Genomic DNA, 18,672 nt, shown 5'->3' on the forward strand with positions numbered 1-18,672 from the left:
GTACACCCCCCCCCCCAATGAAAAGTAGGGATTGATCATTGTTGGGGTAGCAGTTAAGTAACCCCAGAGTTTTCCAAGACACTGATTACAGGAGGAATTGATCTTAGTCTTAGAATCGAGCATCAGGTGTTGGCTGTTATTATGAGCAGGTTAAGACGGTCCTTCCTGGGAAGTCTCCACAAACTTTATATTTTATGTATTATTGATTTATAATCTAACATTTATTATTTTTTTAAGTTTTATTTACTTATTTTTGAGAGAGACAGAGAGAGTGAGTGGGGGAGGGGCAGAGAGAGCAGGAGAGAGAGAGAGAGAGAGAGAGAGAGAGAGAGAGAGAGAATCCCAAGCAGGCTCTGCACTGTCAGCACGGAGCCCGATGTGGGGCTGCAACTCACATGCCCTGAGATCATGACCTGAGCCGAAACTAAGAGTCGGACTCTTAACCGACTGAGCCACCCAGGCGCCGCTATAATCTAACATTTATAATTTATATATTTATTGATTTATAATTTAACATTTGTGTGTTTAATTGAAACACTTCAACCAGAGACAGTTTATACATATAGGAGGTAGAAATTTACTAGAGAAAGTTAATACTCCTTTGATGTGTCACATTCTAAGAGAAACGTGGTCAGCAAGGAAAATCTGCTAAATTAGCTCCACAGCAATTATATGCCGGGTCTGTTGCTCAAAATATAAACATGTGTGGGATGCCCGGGGGGGGGGGGGGGGGCTCAGTCGGTTAAGCATCCGACTTAGGCTCGGGTCATGATCTCACAGTTTGTGGGTTCGAGCCCCACATCAGGCTCTATCCTGACAGCTTGGAGCCTGGAGCCTGCTTTGGATTCTGTGTCTCCCTCTCTCTCTGCTCCCCACCCCGCCGCCCGCCCCCACCACTTGAACTCTGTCTCTCTCAAAAATAAATACACATTAAAAAATTATTTAAAAAAAAAGATAAACATTTGACCTAAAAACTTAATTCATGAGATTTGATTTTCTAAGCATATATTTAATGTATAGCATACTTACTAAAAACGCCTAATTTAGGGTAATTGAAAAGTTAAAATAGCTTGGACCCTTAAGGTAACCGACACACTCCTATCATTAGCCTTTGTTTCAGGTTCTTTCAGTTGGGGGGGGGGGTTGAAAAAATTCCACGTCTTTGTTTATGTGGTTGGGTTGCTTTTGTTCTATTTTAATTGCGTAATCATTCTCTTCTATTTCAGGATCTAGATTTCTCATCACATCCACGGGAGCCTTGTATATTAAAGATGTACAGAATGAAGATGGGTTGTATAACTACCGCTGTATCACGCGGCATAGATACACCGGGGAGACCAGGCAGAGTAACAGCGCTAGACTGTTTGTATCAGGTAAACACCCATCCAGCCCGTGTTTCCTGTTTCCGTGACACCTTTGTTAGTGCTCTGAGCTAAGTCAACCGAACTTGTAGGACTCAAGACTCAAACAAAGGCTTCCTTTGTTTTTTCTTCCAAAACAGTTTAGCAACCAAAGGTTTGCCAATGCTGAACTCTACAAATATAGGTATTCTGAGTGAAGTCATCTCGAGTTTTCCCAAATTCCACACTCCTTTGAGCCAACATGGCTTCTGTTTTGAAGGGAGCGCCTCCTTGCCCTGGGTGTGTGTGTTCCGTCCAGCAGCACCTTGAGGCTGCCTATGACACAGAGCTCCGAGGGAGAAGAGCGGGGACCCAGGGACACACCTCTTGTTCCCCATATTCCGTCTAACAATATTGGGGACACTGCCCACATCTCAAGTTAAAGGGCTAGACGCTCCCTCCCTCCTCCTGCCAGGATTATTGTCCAATGGAGGAAACCCGAGGGCAGTTGATTCCACTCTTGTAAATACGCCAGCTTTGTGCCTTCCTTTATGGGATTTATACTTGGAGAAAATATCAGCCGCTTGCATCATTGTCACAACTGGCTCGTCGCTGGCCCACCTGTCCCACAAGTAAGCAATCCGCTCACACGGCGATATGCCAGCTCTTCACGGAGCGGTGTGGAATGGGAGATGTCCCTCTTGGTCCTAGAAATGTAGCGTGGAGTATGTGACATTTGCCCTTGCGGCTTGAGAAGGTAAAACCGTTCCCTGAAGTGACCCTCTTTAACCTATTTGTAGTGATACTTGTTTGAGGGAGAAGCGATGGAAAGCTGTTGACCGTGGGGGTAGTGAAAAACATCTTGCCCGAACACCCCCTTACTGCGCTTCTTCTCTATCTTGGTTCCTGTTGCACGTTCACATCCTTACGATAGCCAGAGACCACGCGCGCTCTCAGGGGCTGTGCAAACACAAGTCAGAATTCAGCCATCTCCCCTCTGCACAGGGAGACATTTTTTCTTTACCTGTTGACATGGAAAAGAGATTTATTTTATCCCTTGTTTCATAGTGCTGTGTTTTTGTCTCTGTAAGGGCAAGACGATCAGTACCCTAAAATTACACTGTGTTAAAAAGAAAGAAAACCTGGAAAAAAGCGAATGAGAAAGCGAATGGCATCTGTGATCGTAGTCCACGGTGGCTTTAATGACAGCACGGTGTTCTACTGGCTCAGAATATCCTAGGAAAGGTCTTGTGTGCAGTGAGGAGAACATGGTGACAGTATTGGGACAAGAAAGGAGAAGGATGGAGGGGTGGATCTGGGTACAAGATTAAATTGAGTTTTAGCAAGAGAAGCAATACACGTTTCTCCATCCAAAAAAAGTGAATTAAGTGATGAGAATCTGGGAGCCCATCTTTCTTGGAAGAGAAGACTGAAAAAAAAATCTGAAAAAAAGAGAAAACCAGCAAAAGGAAGAGAGAGAGAGAGAGAGAGAGAGAGAGAGAGAATCCTGAAAGGTGGAATTGTTTATCTCTAAATTATTAAGTACTTATTTTCAAATTCGACTCTCAGGGATCAGGAGGCAGATTTACTTTTCTGAATCCCAAGTTTGTTATTGTTGTTGTTTTGCTTCATTTCATAGAACATTCTGCTGATGCTTTAAACATTGACAGCAGGGCCCATGAGCATTTGGTCACCATGGAAATGAGGGGGTCCATGAGGCTGTCCAGCGAGCATTTGTGACGGGAAGTGAGGCGCTTTTGGGCACAATCTGTGGGGGAATGTCCCACACTAAGACACTGAGCATTTGGGGTTAGAGGTGTAGCTGTGGGGTCAACTGAGTCAAGTGTCATGGAAAGGCACTTGAGAGAGTCTACTGTGTGTAGAACATAACTGTTAGGACTTTTGTCACAGAAACATTAATAACACAGTTGAGGGGGGAAATTGTTAATGCTAGAAAATGAGACCATGAACGCTGAGTGAGGATGACTATTCTAGAAATCTAAGCCCTGGGGGAGCCTGGGTGGCTCAGTCGGTTAAGCATCCGACTCTCAATTTCAGCTCAGGTCATAATCTCACAGTCGTGGGATTGAGCCCTGCATCAGGCTCTGCACTGACGGTATGGAGCCTGCTTGGTATATTCTCTCTCTCTCTTTTTCTCTCTCTCTGTCTCCCCAAAATAAATAAACTTTTAAAAGATGTTTATTTATTTATTCTGGGGAGAGAGAGAATGTAAGCAGGGGAAGGTCAGAGAGAAATGGAGAGAGAGAGACTTCCAAGGAGATTCTGCAGTGTCAGCACAGAGCCCAATGCAGGGCTCAAACCCACAAACCGTGAGATCATGATCTGAGCCAAAACCGAGAGCCGGACACTTTACCACCTGAGCCACTCGGGGGGCTCCAATAAATAAACATTTCTTTAAAAAAGAAATATTAGCTCTGAAGGAAAAAGAAAAATCAATTTTACTTTAGATTTAAATGCATTTAAAAATGCACGCATGGGGTTTGGGTCATGTGGGTAGCAAGGTTTTTAATGATCTCAAACTCACCCTGAAACTAAAACAGACAGACTATGATGACAGAGGAAAAAGCACGTGGACGAGACCTTCGGCGGCACCCAGTGGAACGTGGACATGAGTGGGTGTGGATGAAGTGCGGACAGCAGTAGGGGCACGGGAACAAAGCAGTGTCACAGAAGTGGCGGGAGGCGAGGGGGGGAAGACCCGCGAGGACTTCACAGTCGCAGATCGGCAAAATAGTCAGCAAATACTTCTCTCCAAAGCAGAGGGCCAGCCCTTGGGTGGGCCCCTGGGGCAATGGGTGTAGGAGTATTCATGGCACTCAGATAGACCTACCCGAGTTCTGAGTTGAAGACGAGTGTGGAAGGACCATGAGAGTAGTCTGTGGTGATCGCATCACTCAGTGGTAGCCCAGCTCCTTGAAGACCTCATAGGTGTTCATTCAGCAAATACTCCTTTCAGAAGAACAGGAAGTCACCCTGATGGAAACTGCTGGGTTTAGCAGTAAAATGGAGTCAGAGTGACTCAGCATTACTAAAAGCGACAAAGAGAGAAGCCTCAGGGGAAGGCCTGGAGGAAGTCCATCCACTAAAATACTATAATGGGGTACTCTCTAGACCCTAGTGTCCTTTAAAGATCCCCCAAAAAGGGACCATGGCTCCTTAGAAGAATGGTGGATTGCAGTGCCTGGGACAGGAAATGGATAAGATGAACCTGAAACATTAAGATTGTCAAAGCGAGACAGGGGACATCTTCTGAAGGCGTTCTCGTTGGCCCAAAGTGTGATGAGTTGAATTTCAGAAATAACCGATGGCACGTGATTGGCGACCATTAAACATTTTAAAATCTTTTGAGTTCATTACGAATACGCGCACGTACATATATATGCAGTAAAACCTTGGTTTGCAAGCATAATTTGTTCTGGAAACGTGGTTGTAATCCAAAGCACTTGTATCTGAAAGCGAATTTCCCCCCAAGAAGTATTGGAGTCTCAGATGATTCATTCCACAACCCAAAAATATTCATATAAAAATGATTACAGGGCTGTACTATAATACAAAATAATAAAGACAATGTAAAATAGGGGCGCCCAGGTGGCTCAGTCGGTTAAGCGTCTTGACTCTTCATTTCAGGTCAGGTCATGATCTTGTGGTTTGTGAGTTCCGGCTCCTCATCGGGCTCCGTGCAGGTAGCGTGGAGCCTGCTTGGGATGCTCTGTCTCCTTCTCTCTCTGCCCCTTCCCCCCTCATGCTCTCTCTCTCTCTCAAAAATAAATAAATAAACATTAAAAATATATTTTAAGAAAAGGAAATACAAAATATAAAGAAAAATAAACAAATTAACCGACACTTACCTTTGAAAACCTTCATGGCTGGTGTGAGGGAGACAAGAGAGAGGAGGGTTATTGTGTAGGACGACTTTGACTATCAGTAACGGAATCACTGCTGTCTGTTGCCTCAGTGGAGTCTTTTTCCTTTTGTGCAACTTTAACAAGGAACCTATCCAATGACACTTGCTTTTGCTTCCTTTTGAGGATTTCGCAGAAATGTGACATTGCATGGTCGTTAAACAGATTCATTGCCTGCACCGCTATAGCCTTGCTTGGGTGGTGCTTTTCTACAAAATCTTGCACCGTTTCCCACATTTTACCCATCTCCCTGATCTCACCTGAACTGAGGGATTCCTCTGCCTTTTTCTCCTCCTCTGCAGACGAGATGCAGACATAGACTTCTTACAAAATCTTGCAATTTTGGCCACTCACATACCTCACTCATACTTCTTGATCATTTCCTTTTTAACTTCCACCGTAATCATCTCCTTCTTGTTCCCCCTTTTCTTTTCAACCTTTGTCTGCATGGGGGCCATCGTATATGCTCACACGCATGTTGACTACAGGACAGTATTAATAAACTTGTTATATGCTGTATTTAATGTAACTGGCAATAAGGCAGCAGAGGAAAGGGTCTATATCTGCAGGCAACCTGAGCTAGAATGAAGCAAAGCATTCCTAGCTTACTCTTGTACGGAAAAGCAAAGGGCTGTCCGGAGGTGCTTTGAAGTGATAAAAAATACACCAGTGCCAGTTGTGGGCATCTTCCAACGTTCTGAAAAATCACTGATTTCTGCCAAGCACTACGGCCTAAAGTCAAGCATCTGAGCATGGGAGACGATCACCCACAATCCTGCAGAGAGAGAGAGAGAGAGAGAGAGAGAAGAAGAAGAAGAAGAAGAAAAAGAAGAAGAAGAAGAAGAAGAAGAAGAAGAAGAAGAAGAAGAAGAAGAAGAAGAAGCAGCAGCAGCAGCAGCAGGAGGAGGAGGAGGAGGAAAGAACCATTGGCTCAGTTGTGATCACGTGACATTCGGCATCACCTACTGCTCGTATTACAAACATCGCTCATTTATCAAGTTAATTAGAAATATTTGCTCATCTTGCAGAATACTTGCAGAACAAGTTACTCACAATCCAAGGTTTTACTGTACTTGCATACTTAAGTTCATATATATACTTGGATACATGCACCCATGTCTATTTAATGACAACAAAAGCAGCAATAGGAATCTCATTGGTCTACACAGAGGAAATTAGGGCATCACCACTTGGTTTTTGTAAGTGGTAGTTTAAAGAGAATCACAATTCTCCTGTCTTACCTATGACTACTGTATTTCAAAATGACCAAAGAATCCTAGTTCAGGAAGGATAGTTCTTATCTGCCGAATAATCACATCTACTGAAGTTGAAGGAAATATGACAATTAGAAAATCATTTAAACCCTTAATGAAATAGTCCAGACAAACTTTATTACCTGAACTTGCTGATGAACTTAGCATGACCGAAGATGAGAAAGCCACACATGATATGGGTGCAAAGAAAGAGAGGTTGGGTGGCACATGGGTGGCTCAGTCGGTTAAGCATCTGGCTCTTCACTTGGGCTCAAGTCATGATCTCACAGTTTGTGGGTTCGAGACTCACACCGGGCTCTGTGCAACAGCGTAGAGACTGCTTTGGATTCTCTGTCTCTCTCTCTCCCTCTCATGTGTTTGCTCTCTCTCTCTCTCTCTCTCTCAAAATAAATTTAAAACAAAAGAAATAAAGAGGCTGAACCTCATCTAATCATATCATTAGAACTAAATTCCAGTTTATGAGGAAAATGGCCACAGAGGAACCCATTGAAAATTCAGAATTTGGGGTTTGCTGCAAAACAGCCCACTGGCTTCTTCAGTAAGTTGAAGACATGAGAGAGAAAAGAAGGAGGACCTTCTCTGGATTAAAAGAGAATCAAGAGACATAGCTGTTAACCATAGAACAATCCAGACTTAATCGGATCAATTGTAAATAATAATAATAGTTAATGATGTGTTTTTAGCCCCTTGGGTAAAAATGAATTTGGAATAGATACTAAATGGTACCAAGAGGTTATTATTACTATTGTGTGTTACTGACATTGTGGTTTTATGAGAAAACTTGTGTTTTTATTAGAGAAGCATACTAATGATATGGTGATGACAGACATTCTATGATTTGACTCAGTGTGTCAGCACCAAAAGCAAAGACTATAAAGAAGTAAACAGATAGATGATAAAAAAAATTTTTTGCTGCCTCTTGTGTCTGGGTGATGAATATGTTGGATGCATTATATTATTTTTTTCTAATTTTGTGCGAGTTTGCAAATTTTTGCGATAACTGGTTTTTAACATGTAGATATACAGTTTGAAGACAAGGGGATGAAAATTAAATACGATGCTGTTTGTTTGTACTAATTTTATACATGAGCAAATATCCCTCCAAGAGCCTGTCACAAGGGTTGCTTAAATTGTATACTTAATATACAGAAGAAATGCCCCGCTCCTTTTTTGTAGTTTTATTGAGATTTAATTTACCATCTCTAAACTTCACCCACATTAACTATACAATTCAGTGATTTTAGTAAATACAGAAAGCTGTGCAACCATGGATGTCATCCAATTTTAGAACATTTCCACCACCCAGAAAAATCCCTGGGGCCCATTTGAAGTCAATTCTAATTCCCATCTCCAGCTCCGGGCAACCACTAATCTACTGCCTGTCTCTATAGATTTGTGTTTTCTGTATATTTCGTATAAATTGTATCTTACAATTGTGGCTTTATATCAGGCTTCATTCACGTAGCATGATCTTTTAAGGTCCATCTGTGTTGTAAGATGTATCCGTAGGTCACTCTTTTTTATGGCTAACTAATAGTCCATTGTATGTATATACACATCTCATTTATCCCTTTACTGATGGCCATTTGGGTTGTTTCCACTTATTGGCTATTATGAATCCTGCCTGAGGATTCTAGTTTTTTCTCTACTTCCACTTGAGCCCTTGTTCTTGTTTGTGGTTTTTTATTAGAGCCATCCTAGTGGGTATGAAGCAGTATAAACACTGTAGTTTTTTTTTTAAATATAATTCTAATGTGTATTACCCCAGTGGCTAATGTTATGGAGCATCTTTCCATGTGCTTATTAGTCATTTGTCGCCTTTGGTGATTTATCTATTCAAATCTTTTGCCCATTTTTTGAGTGAGTTGTTTCTTCTTATCATAGAGATGTCAGGGTTCTTTATATTTTTTGGAGATAAGTCCTTAATCAGAAATACTACTTGCAAATATGTTCTTCTAATAGGTTGCTCCTTATTGTTTTCTTAATGGTATCTTGGAAAATATAAAATATTTTAATTTTCATGATGTTTAATATATTGATTATTTTTTGCCCCTGGTGTTTTTGGTGTTGTGTCTAAGAACTCTGCCAGACCCAAGGTCATGAAGATTTGTTTTAGCTCAAACGTTTAGACCTACCACCCACTTTGAGTTAATTTTTGTAGGTGTTGTGAGGTAAGACTTCTAAATTCTTCTTTTTGAAATGGATATCCAATTTTCCCATCCCTTCTTTTTAAAAAGTCATTAGAATTATACAATGCTATCTTAAAATTTCTATCAATGATTAGTTTCAGAATTATAAAATTTAAGTGAAATAATTGGGTGTTGCTTTTTTGTGACTAGTGTTAGAAGTGGCAGCTTTTGGAGCGCCTGGGTGGCTCAGTCGGTTAGCCTCCAACTTCGGCTCAGGTCATGATCTCACAGCTTGTGAGTTCAAGCCCCGCGTGAGGCTCTGTGCTGACAGCTCAGAGCCTAGAGCCTGCTTCGGATTCTGTGTCTCCCTCTCTCTCTCTCTCTCTGCTCCTTCCCCACTCACACTCTGTCTCTCAAAAATAAATAAACATTCAAAAATGTAAAAAAGAAAATAAAAAGGAAAGAAAGAAAGGAAAAGAAGTGACACCTCTTGTTTTCTGGGTTGTGAGCTTCTCCTACGGAAAAACTTCTAACCCCGCCTACCAAAGGAGTGACACCTTCTCTGTGTCACCTTCTCCAGCACCAACCCTACACATCCCACTCTAAACAGAGCAACAGATTTTATAACTCTGTAGTCCATAAGAAAGTAACTTGCTCTTCAACACTCTTCCAAATCTGTCTGTAACTTCCATCAGGAGGGTATTGAAGCGATAAGGCCTCTGCTGGCAAGGGCTCCTTGCTGTTGTGGGCCTCTTAGGTCTATAATCCCTCTGGAGCCCATACCCAGACAGTGTAGGAAATGTGAGTGTAAGTAATTATGGGCTATGGAATTTTTCAGTTACAGTGGGTGAACCACAGAAGAGTCCTAGAAACTCGGTCGGTCACATATCCTTTACGAGATCATTAGGTTCCCTCATTGTATCCCATGAGAACATTCACGTTGTTCTTATAAAGCTCCAGGGAGGTGAGAAGAGCAGCGGGTTTGTCATGGATTTCATCTCTCATGATTGCAAGGGAAGCAGCTTTAGCTCAGTGGGTCTGCCATTTTCCCATGGTCTATTGGTCGTCCCTGGTGGCTGTGGAATCACAGCACCTTCAAGAGGACATTCCACATGGTTCTTGGATACAATAGAGGGTATCCAGCCCTTTGCTTTGGGGGTTACTGCAGGTACATTGAAATAGGCACAGTGCTTTTCTAACTAAGGTGAAGATAAGAAAATTTCAGGAACCAGGAGCCCATATCTGTTCTTTATCCTTACGGAGACCAGTGTGACCACCCATGTGTGTGGTCCAGTGCAAGTTCAGAACAGGAAGAATAAAAGAGCAAGGAGACTTTTATTTTGGGCACCCAAAAGGGGATCTCTATTTTTACATTCTTAATAATATTCCTTGAGAATATCAATTCCTCAAAGCAAGCTTAGACATTGAGCTGGGTGGTTTCCACTGACCCACTTCTTGAGAGTATTTGGTCCCTTTCCTCATTGGGCTCAAGAGTTTATAAAACCAGCTAAACATCATTTGGGAGAACGGGTGAATTAGACACTGTCATAATGTTAAACAACTATTTCTGCTACTGTTGTTCTTTGGAAAGGAGAAGTCTGACATCGTCTGGTTATAGAACAATCCAATTTCTGGCCTGGGCCAACAATTCCGGTAGAAGCTTGCTGATTCTAAAGTTCCTCATTATTTAGTGGGAAATGAAAAGTAGAACCTTTTCTGCTGCCACCTTTTGAAGATTTTGAGCAGAAGAAATGTATATGAATAGGGCTTTTCTTTCTGTTCTTTAATAGAAACTTGAAGGTCTGTCGTCAATAGTATGACGTATAGAATTTAACTTATACGTGAGGTCCTCTGATTCTAAATGGCCACTTCAACTCATTCACCGCGTCTCATAAGAGTTTTTCTTTCTTCCTCAGACCCAGCGAACTCAGCCCCATCCATACTGGATGGGTTTGATCATCGCAAAGCCATGGCAGGGCAGCGTGTGGAGTTGCCTTGCAAAGCGCTTGGGCATCCTGAGCCAGATTATCGCTGGCTGAAGGACAACATGCCCCTGGAACTTTCTGGAAGGTTTCAGAAGACCGTGACAGGGCTGCTCATTGAGAACACTCGTCCTTCAGACTCAGGCAGCTATGTGTGTGAAGTTTCCAACAGATACGGAACTGCTAAGGTGATAGGCCGCCTGTACGTGAAACGTAAGTTGGAAGGTAGCTTGGAACAGTGATGTTGGCTGCCATTGATGGAGCTCTTGATACAAGATGACTTCCAGGCTCTTGCTATAGCCTTCCATTAATCCTGACAACAGTCCTGCTGAGACCAATATTACCCCATTTTGCAGATGAGGAAATGAATGCTCAGACAGATTGCTCACGATTACACAGCTGGGGTGTTTGGATTTAGGATTGGAATTCAGGTTTATCTGAACCTCCAAGCTTTCCATCAGGCCACAGACTATGTATCTGAGATCCCATTACCTAGTTGTTGAATTCACAATGGCCAGCCTGTCTGAACACTGACGGAGGAAGAGGGGCGGGCTTGTGATGTCCCTGCAGGGGATGGTAGTCCGATCACAGTGGGTGTCCTTGGCTGGCTTTCAGATGCTACTTTATGTTCCTGAATGGGGCTATTATCCACAGAAATATGGAGCTCTAAATTATCAAAATATTGGACTTAGACTCATTATTACATATCATTTAATTCAAATATGGTGGGTGTATTTCATCTCTGATTGGTTTGTAGTGACTGTCTTGAGAAGGATGCTGAAGGCAGACCCCAGAGGAAGGAAGGGTGTGACCACAGTGAGGAGCACTCTAATCTAGGCAAACGCCCTCCATTTTACTCACGCAGAAACCAAATCAATGCGAGTCACATGACCACAATTGAGCGGCAGGGCTTTGGTCAAAGCAAGTGGCCCTGAGATGCCACTAGAACATTCTTTTCATAGTGTATGATTTTATATATTACATACGATAAAATATTTTTTTATCTGATGAACTGACTGATCAAGCTAAGTCATAAGAGTTGGCATTGAAAGGGAGGCATTCTCTTGACCTGGATTTTTCCAACCCCATGCCTATTAGTGCAACTGCCTGTTCCAGGGTCACTCTGGGTGTGGACTGTTCTAGCACAATACCACCCCAACAGAATATGTTAAATATCCCAGTGACTGCTTGGAACCAGCTGCCCAGGGTGAGTCCTGAGAATATCATGAAAACGTGTTTAGGCTGGGCTTCAGAAGAAATGGAAGATAAGTTCCGCACAGCTCTATTTCTGAAGCTGAAGAAACTTCCAGATGCAATGATGCAGTACTGGAAGGCAAGGAAGAAGTGTCCCCACAGGTTCAAAACCTCCTCTGTGTTAAAACACCTTTCATGGCTCCCCATTTCCTGCTGAATAAGTTTATATTTTAGAGTATTGTCAAAATCATTGTAAGTAAGCCTGTCTGGTGATATTGCCCATACTTTTGCTTGAAAGAAAACTGACCAACTCCCGTTACATTTAATTTCTTCCTATTCCATGTATAAAGCCATCCCTATCCTGACCACAGGTCACACTCCTCCCTCCACATGGAAGAGGGTTTTCAAATACTTGAAGGTCTAAACTTTCTGTCTTCCTAACCCCAGTGCAGTGCCCTCCCCAATGACACCCCCTGTCCCAACCATCTCAGGCTGAGCTCTCAGTGTTTATTGCTTTCTCATTTATCAAAATCTACACTTCAGAAGTTATTTGCGGAAAAGTGTTAATTCTGACCGTACTTTGTTGTCATCCTTGTACTCTTTTGCCACATCTGGACAAGTCCTGAAGTGCCCCTCAAATGTTCCCCAACTCCCTCTGACTTCATGACTTCTGTCTTTCTTCTCTAGACAGAAAGCATTCTCTTGGGTTCTAAATCCAAAGCCCTCTCTTCTCCCGTCTCTTCTCCTCTGGTGCTCTCTTTATTCATAGGGCTCTGGATTCCTCCCCTCTGAGAACAAGCCTGGATCTGCAGCCTTCGCCTGGCTTCCTTCCTGAGTGTTAGACAGCATGTCTCCCAATTTTACATCAGATGTGCCACTGGCATTTCAACACAGCAGCATCGCAAAACAAACTCTCCACCATCTCTGCGTGGTCAATGGCTCTTCTTATTTGAGATGTCTTCCCCACTCCCGAGCCCCCTAAATGCAGGCTTTAAATCCTGGATCCTCCTTAAGCCTTTCCTTTCCGAGTCCAAGTCCTGCCAAGTCCTATAGATTGTAGCTCATGGTGCTTCTTAGCCACCCTCCCCACGCCCCTCCTGTCCTAGATTGAGACTTAACTGCACCTCAACTAGACATTTGGAGTGCTCCCTTACTGACCAATTTCCCCACTCCAGTTTGTGCAATACAGTATGATCAATCAATTCTCCTAAAAATGTGTTTGACTATAAACTCACTTGCAAAAAATTCTCGAATGCTTCCTTTAGTCCCCTCTGACTTAATTCCAAGATCGTGAAGCCTTTTGAAATCTTGTTCCAGATTGCCTTTGGCATTTTTCTCCCATAATTTTCCTACGGAGATTCTGTGTCGTGTCCAAAGTGAACAGGCACGCTCTCCTTGTGACAACGGCTATGCTTCATGCCCTAATTCACAAAATGCCCTTTCTTTCCAGCTGGCCTCAGCTCTATTCGTCGTTGATATCTAAGGAATTTCCTGATCTTTCTACCGATCCCCTTCCACATGGTATATGTCTCTGATGGACCCTATATCACTTCTTGGCTACTATATTAACTCTTGTATTTGTCTCATCTGCCAAAAGACCGAACTTCTTGGAACCAGAGACTTCGTGGTGTGGTGACAGGAGATGTCAGGAATAATTGGGGTAAAAAATGGTTTTAGCTATTTACCGCTTGAGTGGATTTGGTTCAGTTAATTAATCTCTCTGAACAACCACTTCTTCTTCTGTAAAATGGATATGATAAGACAAAACATGCAGGACTGTGGGAAGACTGACTTATATAATGTACAAAAGAAGTGTAATAATTTTATGGCACATGCCAGGTGCACCATGAATATAATTCATCTCTGTCTTACCTGTAGCATTAACCCTACTTTTGGCTTCTATTAGATGTTCAGTAAATGAACTTGCTATGTAAGATTGGGTTTTTGTTTCATTGGTCACAAAGTCTAATATCAACCTATTTTCTTACAGCTGTGTGTTATGGGCCCTGGGTGAGCCACAAAGGGGGGTATGAGCAGGTGTTGTGACTGTGTGAGAATCGTCCAGAGAAACCCGTCAGTGCTACCGTGGGACAAGGCAAATAGGATTTAAATGTTCCAATACCTGTGTCCTTATTGGTGGCCAGAACTTGGCATTTCTTATTGTCAGTGGGTGAATCCCCACACTTACCCAGTGAGAAAGCAGTTTGACCAAATGTTGGTCTGTTTGCCACACAGAGAAAAAAGACCAGAAAAAAAACCCAAAGAGTAAAGAGGGTGCTCCTGAACAAAATGGCGCACTATGGAATAATCCAGAACATAAGAACTGTGTAGCATTGCTTACAACGATGCCTTTGCCTTGTCAGAAGCTCAGGATGTTGTTGAAATGATGTCTATGTATGTGATGTTCTTACCTTCTTTTTTTTTCTCTCACCAAAATTTCCAGAGCCACTGAAAGCTACCATCAGCCCCAGGAAAGTTAAAAGCAGCGTGGGTAGCCAGGTTTCCTTGTCCTGCAGCGTGACAGGCAGTGAGGACCAGGAACTCTCCTGGTACCGAAACGGTGAAATCCTCAACCCTGGAAAAAATGTGAGGATCACAGGGATCAACCACGAAAACCTTATAATGGATCACATGGTCAAAAGTGACGGGGGCGCATACCAGTGCTTTGTGCGCAAGGATAAGCTGTCCGCTCAAGACTATGTGCAGGTGGTCCTTGAAGGTCAGTGGGCCTTGTTATAGGGTTCAGCTGCAAAAGAACCCAAACGCAGAGCACTCAGAAGAATGATGAAGCAGTGCTGATAACTCCCAGTGTTAGGATTTCTGTCTGTCTGGCTAGCTAATAACTCGGCCCTGGTTTCTCAGGATACGCCGGGCTAATAAGAGACCAAGTGCTGGTGAAAGTTATAAATGGTAGAAGTACTATAATAAAAGTAACTTCACATAAAGTTAAGTAACATAAATGTCGCCCACTCATGTGTTTAGTTACTTGTCAAGTTACAGACCTCAGAAACGTGGAACATATAGTTTGGTTGACGGCGTGTTAGCCCAGACTGGAGTTTCTCGATGATGCTTTGTTGGAAGAGCCATTTGATGCTATAGGGTGGTTACCAGCATCTCTGGCCTCTGCCCGCTAGATGCTAGCAGCATCCAAGTTGTGACAACCGAAAATACCTCCAGACATTGCCAAATATCCCAGGGTTGGGGGTGGGGAGAGATAAGGACATAACAGCCCCCAGCTGAGAAGTACAATTTTACGGGCAAAGCGTAGGGCAAAATTTCAGTATAGTACTTGGTGGAAAGAAAAAAAATGGCGTCTGGTTGGCACAGTTGGCACTGATCGGGTCCAGATATTCACCAATTTAGGTGAACAGAATTTGTAAGGAATGACCTCGGGTTATTATAGTAGGTTTCAGGTGTGTTGTTTTCTTTTCTTACTGTCCTGCTTACATCTTCAAGGTTATCAATCAGCCAGGGAAAAAAAGCTATCAAGGTAACATTCAAGTGAGACATACATTTGTCACCGGATAATTGAACAAGCTTTTGTCTGCGTATGTGTGTGTGTCTTATTGGAAATTCTGTCTTTACATATAATTTAAAATTCATTTGATGTCAATTGATTAAAATAATGACGTGACTTTCCTATAGTCTAAAGAGAAAAAATATTTACGTATGAACATTAGTTTAAAATATGCCTTGATGCTCTTAGGGGATATTTCTGTTATTGTTTTTTTAACCTTAGCTTATTTTTAAGAAGCGGGCTTAGCAATGAGATTCTTATTTTGATTCGGGCATTTTCTTGCAAACAGTTTTTTTTTTTAAAGCAGAGGCGAAATTGCCAGAAGGCTTGGGACTCCTATTAAATGCCTGAAACCGTGTTCCCCGTAATAATTAAGTACAGAAAGTAATCAATTTGTACAGAGCCAGTTTGGTGCTGCTGATGCACTATAGTCCTTACATAGCCACTATTTTTAGATTCTTTGTAGAAGAGGGACAGAGTACCTGTCTAGGCCTAGTTACCTTGGCAACTATCTCGTGTGACTAAGAAAACCTAAAGAGCATATTGATAATCCATAATGATGTCGGAAGATTTCAGGTTATCAGAGAGTGACAGCAAGAAAGATTTCAAAGACACTCAGGTCTCACTGGGAAAATAATGTCTGCTTTCATCTCCAAAAAAGCCTGTCACTTGAATAAAAAAAAAAAAAAAGGCGGGGCAGAGGAGCATAGTGAGCATTCTCATGGATTTATTTGTCGCGTGTCAGTTTCCATTCAGGACAAGAAGCTTCACTTTATTTTTTCTCTTCTGAGAGATGACAGTATGAATGTAGCAAAAGAGAGCAGAAGTGTAGTTACAAATACATATCTAGTAGCTGCCTTAAAATGGACTCTAACTAGTATCCTTGGCTATAACCTCCTATTATTCCCATTGAAGTAGCTTTAGGTTAATGTCAATTATAAAAACTCACAATACTGTGAGCTGAGAATGACCATTGATATAAATGCAGAATCTGGGAGTATTTTCTAGGAGGCCAAAGAAACTGGGAGTTTTAAAAGAAACTGGAAGTCTGAAGAAACTGAAATCTGACAATTAGAGATTCAAGATCAAACCAGAGTAACTGGAGAACGGAATAATAAAAAAGAATAAGAACAGGTCCTACTTCAGAAAACGATAGAATAGCATGTATCAGATTAACCTGGAAGTAGATAAAAATTATGAACTTGGGGAAGAGCAAAACTGTACATGGACACTGGAAAAACACGCAAGAGCGGGTGGAAAGGATTTGACCCATGAAAGAAGAGGAAAGGGTTAGGTGATATGTGCACTGATACCACTTTTCCCCTGAGGACAGTCCCCAGGCTTTGTGAGGTAAGAGGGGAAACCTCGAATACTAGAAGAAAAGCAGAAAGCCATAGTTCTATGGGATTGACATACAGAAGGACAAAAGTCTGCAATGTCAAATCACCTGCAGTTGAGGAAGATAAGTTGAAATTCCAGTAAGGAGGGAATTCCTTACATTCCGAACAGTGGGGAGTCCTAAAATCTAAAGATAAACTTCCCTGAAAAACTTACTTGACACCCGGACTGGAAAATGTGGAAGATAATCCCAGTAAAAATTAAAAAGAAAAATAACTAGACATACAAAAAAGAGAAAGTAGGTAGTAGAAATAGACCTTGAGAGAACCCAGATGAATGTTAGACAAAGACTTAAAAACTTCTATTTAAAATATGGTCAATACGTTAGGGTCACCTGGGTGGCTCAGTCGGTTAAGCGTCCAACTCTTGATTTCAGCTCAGGCCATGATCTCACTGTTCCTGGGACTGAGTCCTGTGTTCAGCTCTGTGCTAACAGCATGGAGCCTGCTTGGGATTCTGTCTTTCCCTCTGCCCCTCTCCCCCACTCCCCCACTCACCTGTCTCCTCTCTCTCTCTCAAAATAAGTAAACATCTTAAATAAACAAACAAATAAATAAAATATGTTCAATAAGGAAAATACGGGCGTAATGAATAATTATCTGGGAAAGACCAGAAGAGAAAATGAAAACTATAAAAAGGAACCAGTAGAAATATAAAAATTCAGTGTATTGGCTTTAATGGAAGATTGGAGAAGGAAGAAAGGATCAGTGAATTTGAAGATAAATTAGAATACATTATCCTGTTTGAAGCACAGAGAAAGAAATCTGCAAAGGAAGTGAGCAGCGTCTCAATGACATGGGACATTCATTAGATGGTCTGATCTCCATATAATTAGAAGTCCAGAAAAACAGAAGACTGAGACTGGGGCAGAAAAAAATATTTGAAGAAATAATGGTGACAGTTTTCCCAATTTTGGTATTAAAGTTACAGAGCCAAAAATCAGTAAATCTCAAGTATAAATATAATCACATGCAGACACATTATAAAGAGTCCTGTTGCTGAAAACCAAAGATAAATAAAAAAATCTTATAAATCTGAGAGAGGAGAACTCTTTTCTTTTTTTAATTTTTTTAAACATTTATTCATTTTTGAGAGAGAGAGACAGAGCATGAACAGGGGAGGGGCAGAGAGAGAGAGAGAGACACAGAATCTGAAGCAGGCTCCAGGCTCTGAGCTGTCTGCACAGAACCCGACGTGGGGCTTGAACTCACAGACTGAGAGATCATGACCTGAGCTGAAGTCGGATGCTCAACTGACTGAGCCACCCAGGCGCCCCTGAGAGAGGAGAAATCTTAAGTAAAGGGAGATATCAGTACAAATGATGGATGACTTCTCATCAGATATTTTGGAGGACAGAAGACAGTGGAACAACATCTTTGAAATGTTGACAAGGATAAAAAAAAAAAAAATCCCTGTTGACCTAGGTTCCTATATCTGTGAAGAATAGTCTTTAAAAAACAGGGAAAGTAGATATTTTCAATAAACCAAAGCTGGAAGAATGTGATAGCAGAAGTTTTGACACATGAAGTCACTGAAGGCAAAAAGGAAATGACCTAAAATGGAAATTCAGATCTATAGGCATAAGGCCCATTAGAAAAGGCAGGAAATATGTTAGTAAGCATTCAGAATTTTTTTTCTCTTTTAATGTCTTTAAATAATAATTGACAAATTATAAAATTATAACACTGTTTTATAGAGTTTAGGTATAAATAGATGTAATAACACAAAGCACAGAATATAAATGAAATTATTTGTGCTAGGGTTTTTACATTTCACATGAAGTAACGTAATTTTCACTTTTAGTACATGAAATCAAAATTATATAGATGCACACACACATATATTAGACATATGAATATTTATGTGTATATATCTCTACATAAATATGTGTGTGTATATATACATATGTAGTGTG

At 41.6% G+C, this 18,672-nt stretch overlaps 1 protein-coding gene across 2 annotated transcripts in view; it reads left to right on the forward strand.

The window, feature by feature from the left end:
* DSCAM (DS cell adhesion molecule) overlaps nt 1–18,672 on the forward strand; it is a 699,778-nt gene that overhangs the window by 444,328 nt on the left and 236,778 nt on the right. For both annotated transcript variants that reach the window (XM_053903059.1, XM_053903060.1), the window contains exons 4-6: nt 1,227–1,373; nt 10,583–10,861; nt 14,286–14,561. In XM_053903059.1, coding sequence (XP_053759034.1) covers nt 1,227–1,373; nt 10,583–10,861; nt 14,286–14,561 — 702 coding nt within the window. The remainder of the gene's footprint in view (nt 1–1,226; nt 1,374–10,582; nt 10,862–14,285; nt 14,562–18,672) is intronic.

Source organism: Panthera pardus, unplaced genomic scaffold (assembly GCF_024362965.1).
Source record: "Panthera pardus isolate Hobbes unplaced genomic scaffold, ASM2436296v1 HiC_scaffold_16, whole genome shotgun sequence".
Taxonomy (NCBI): domain Eukaryota; kingdom Metazoa; phylum Chordata; class Mammalia; order Carnivora; family Felidae; genus Panthera; species Panthera pardus.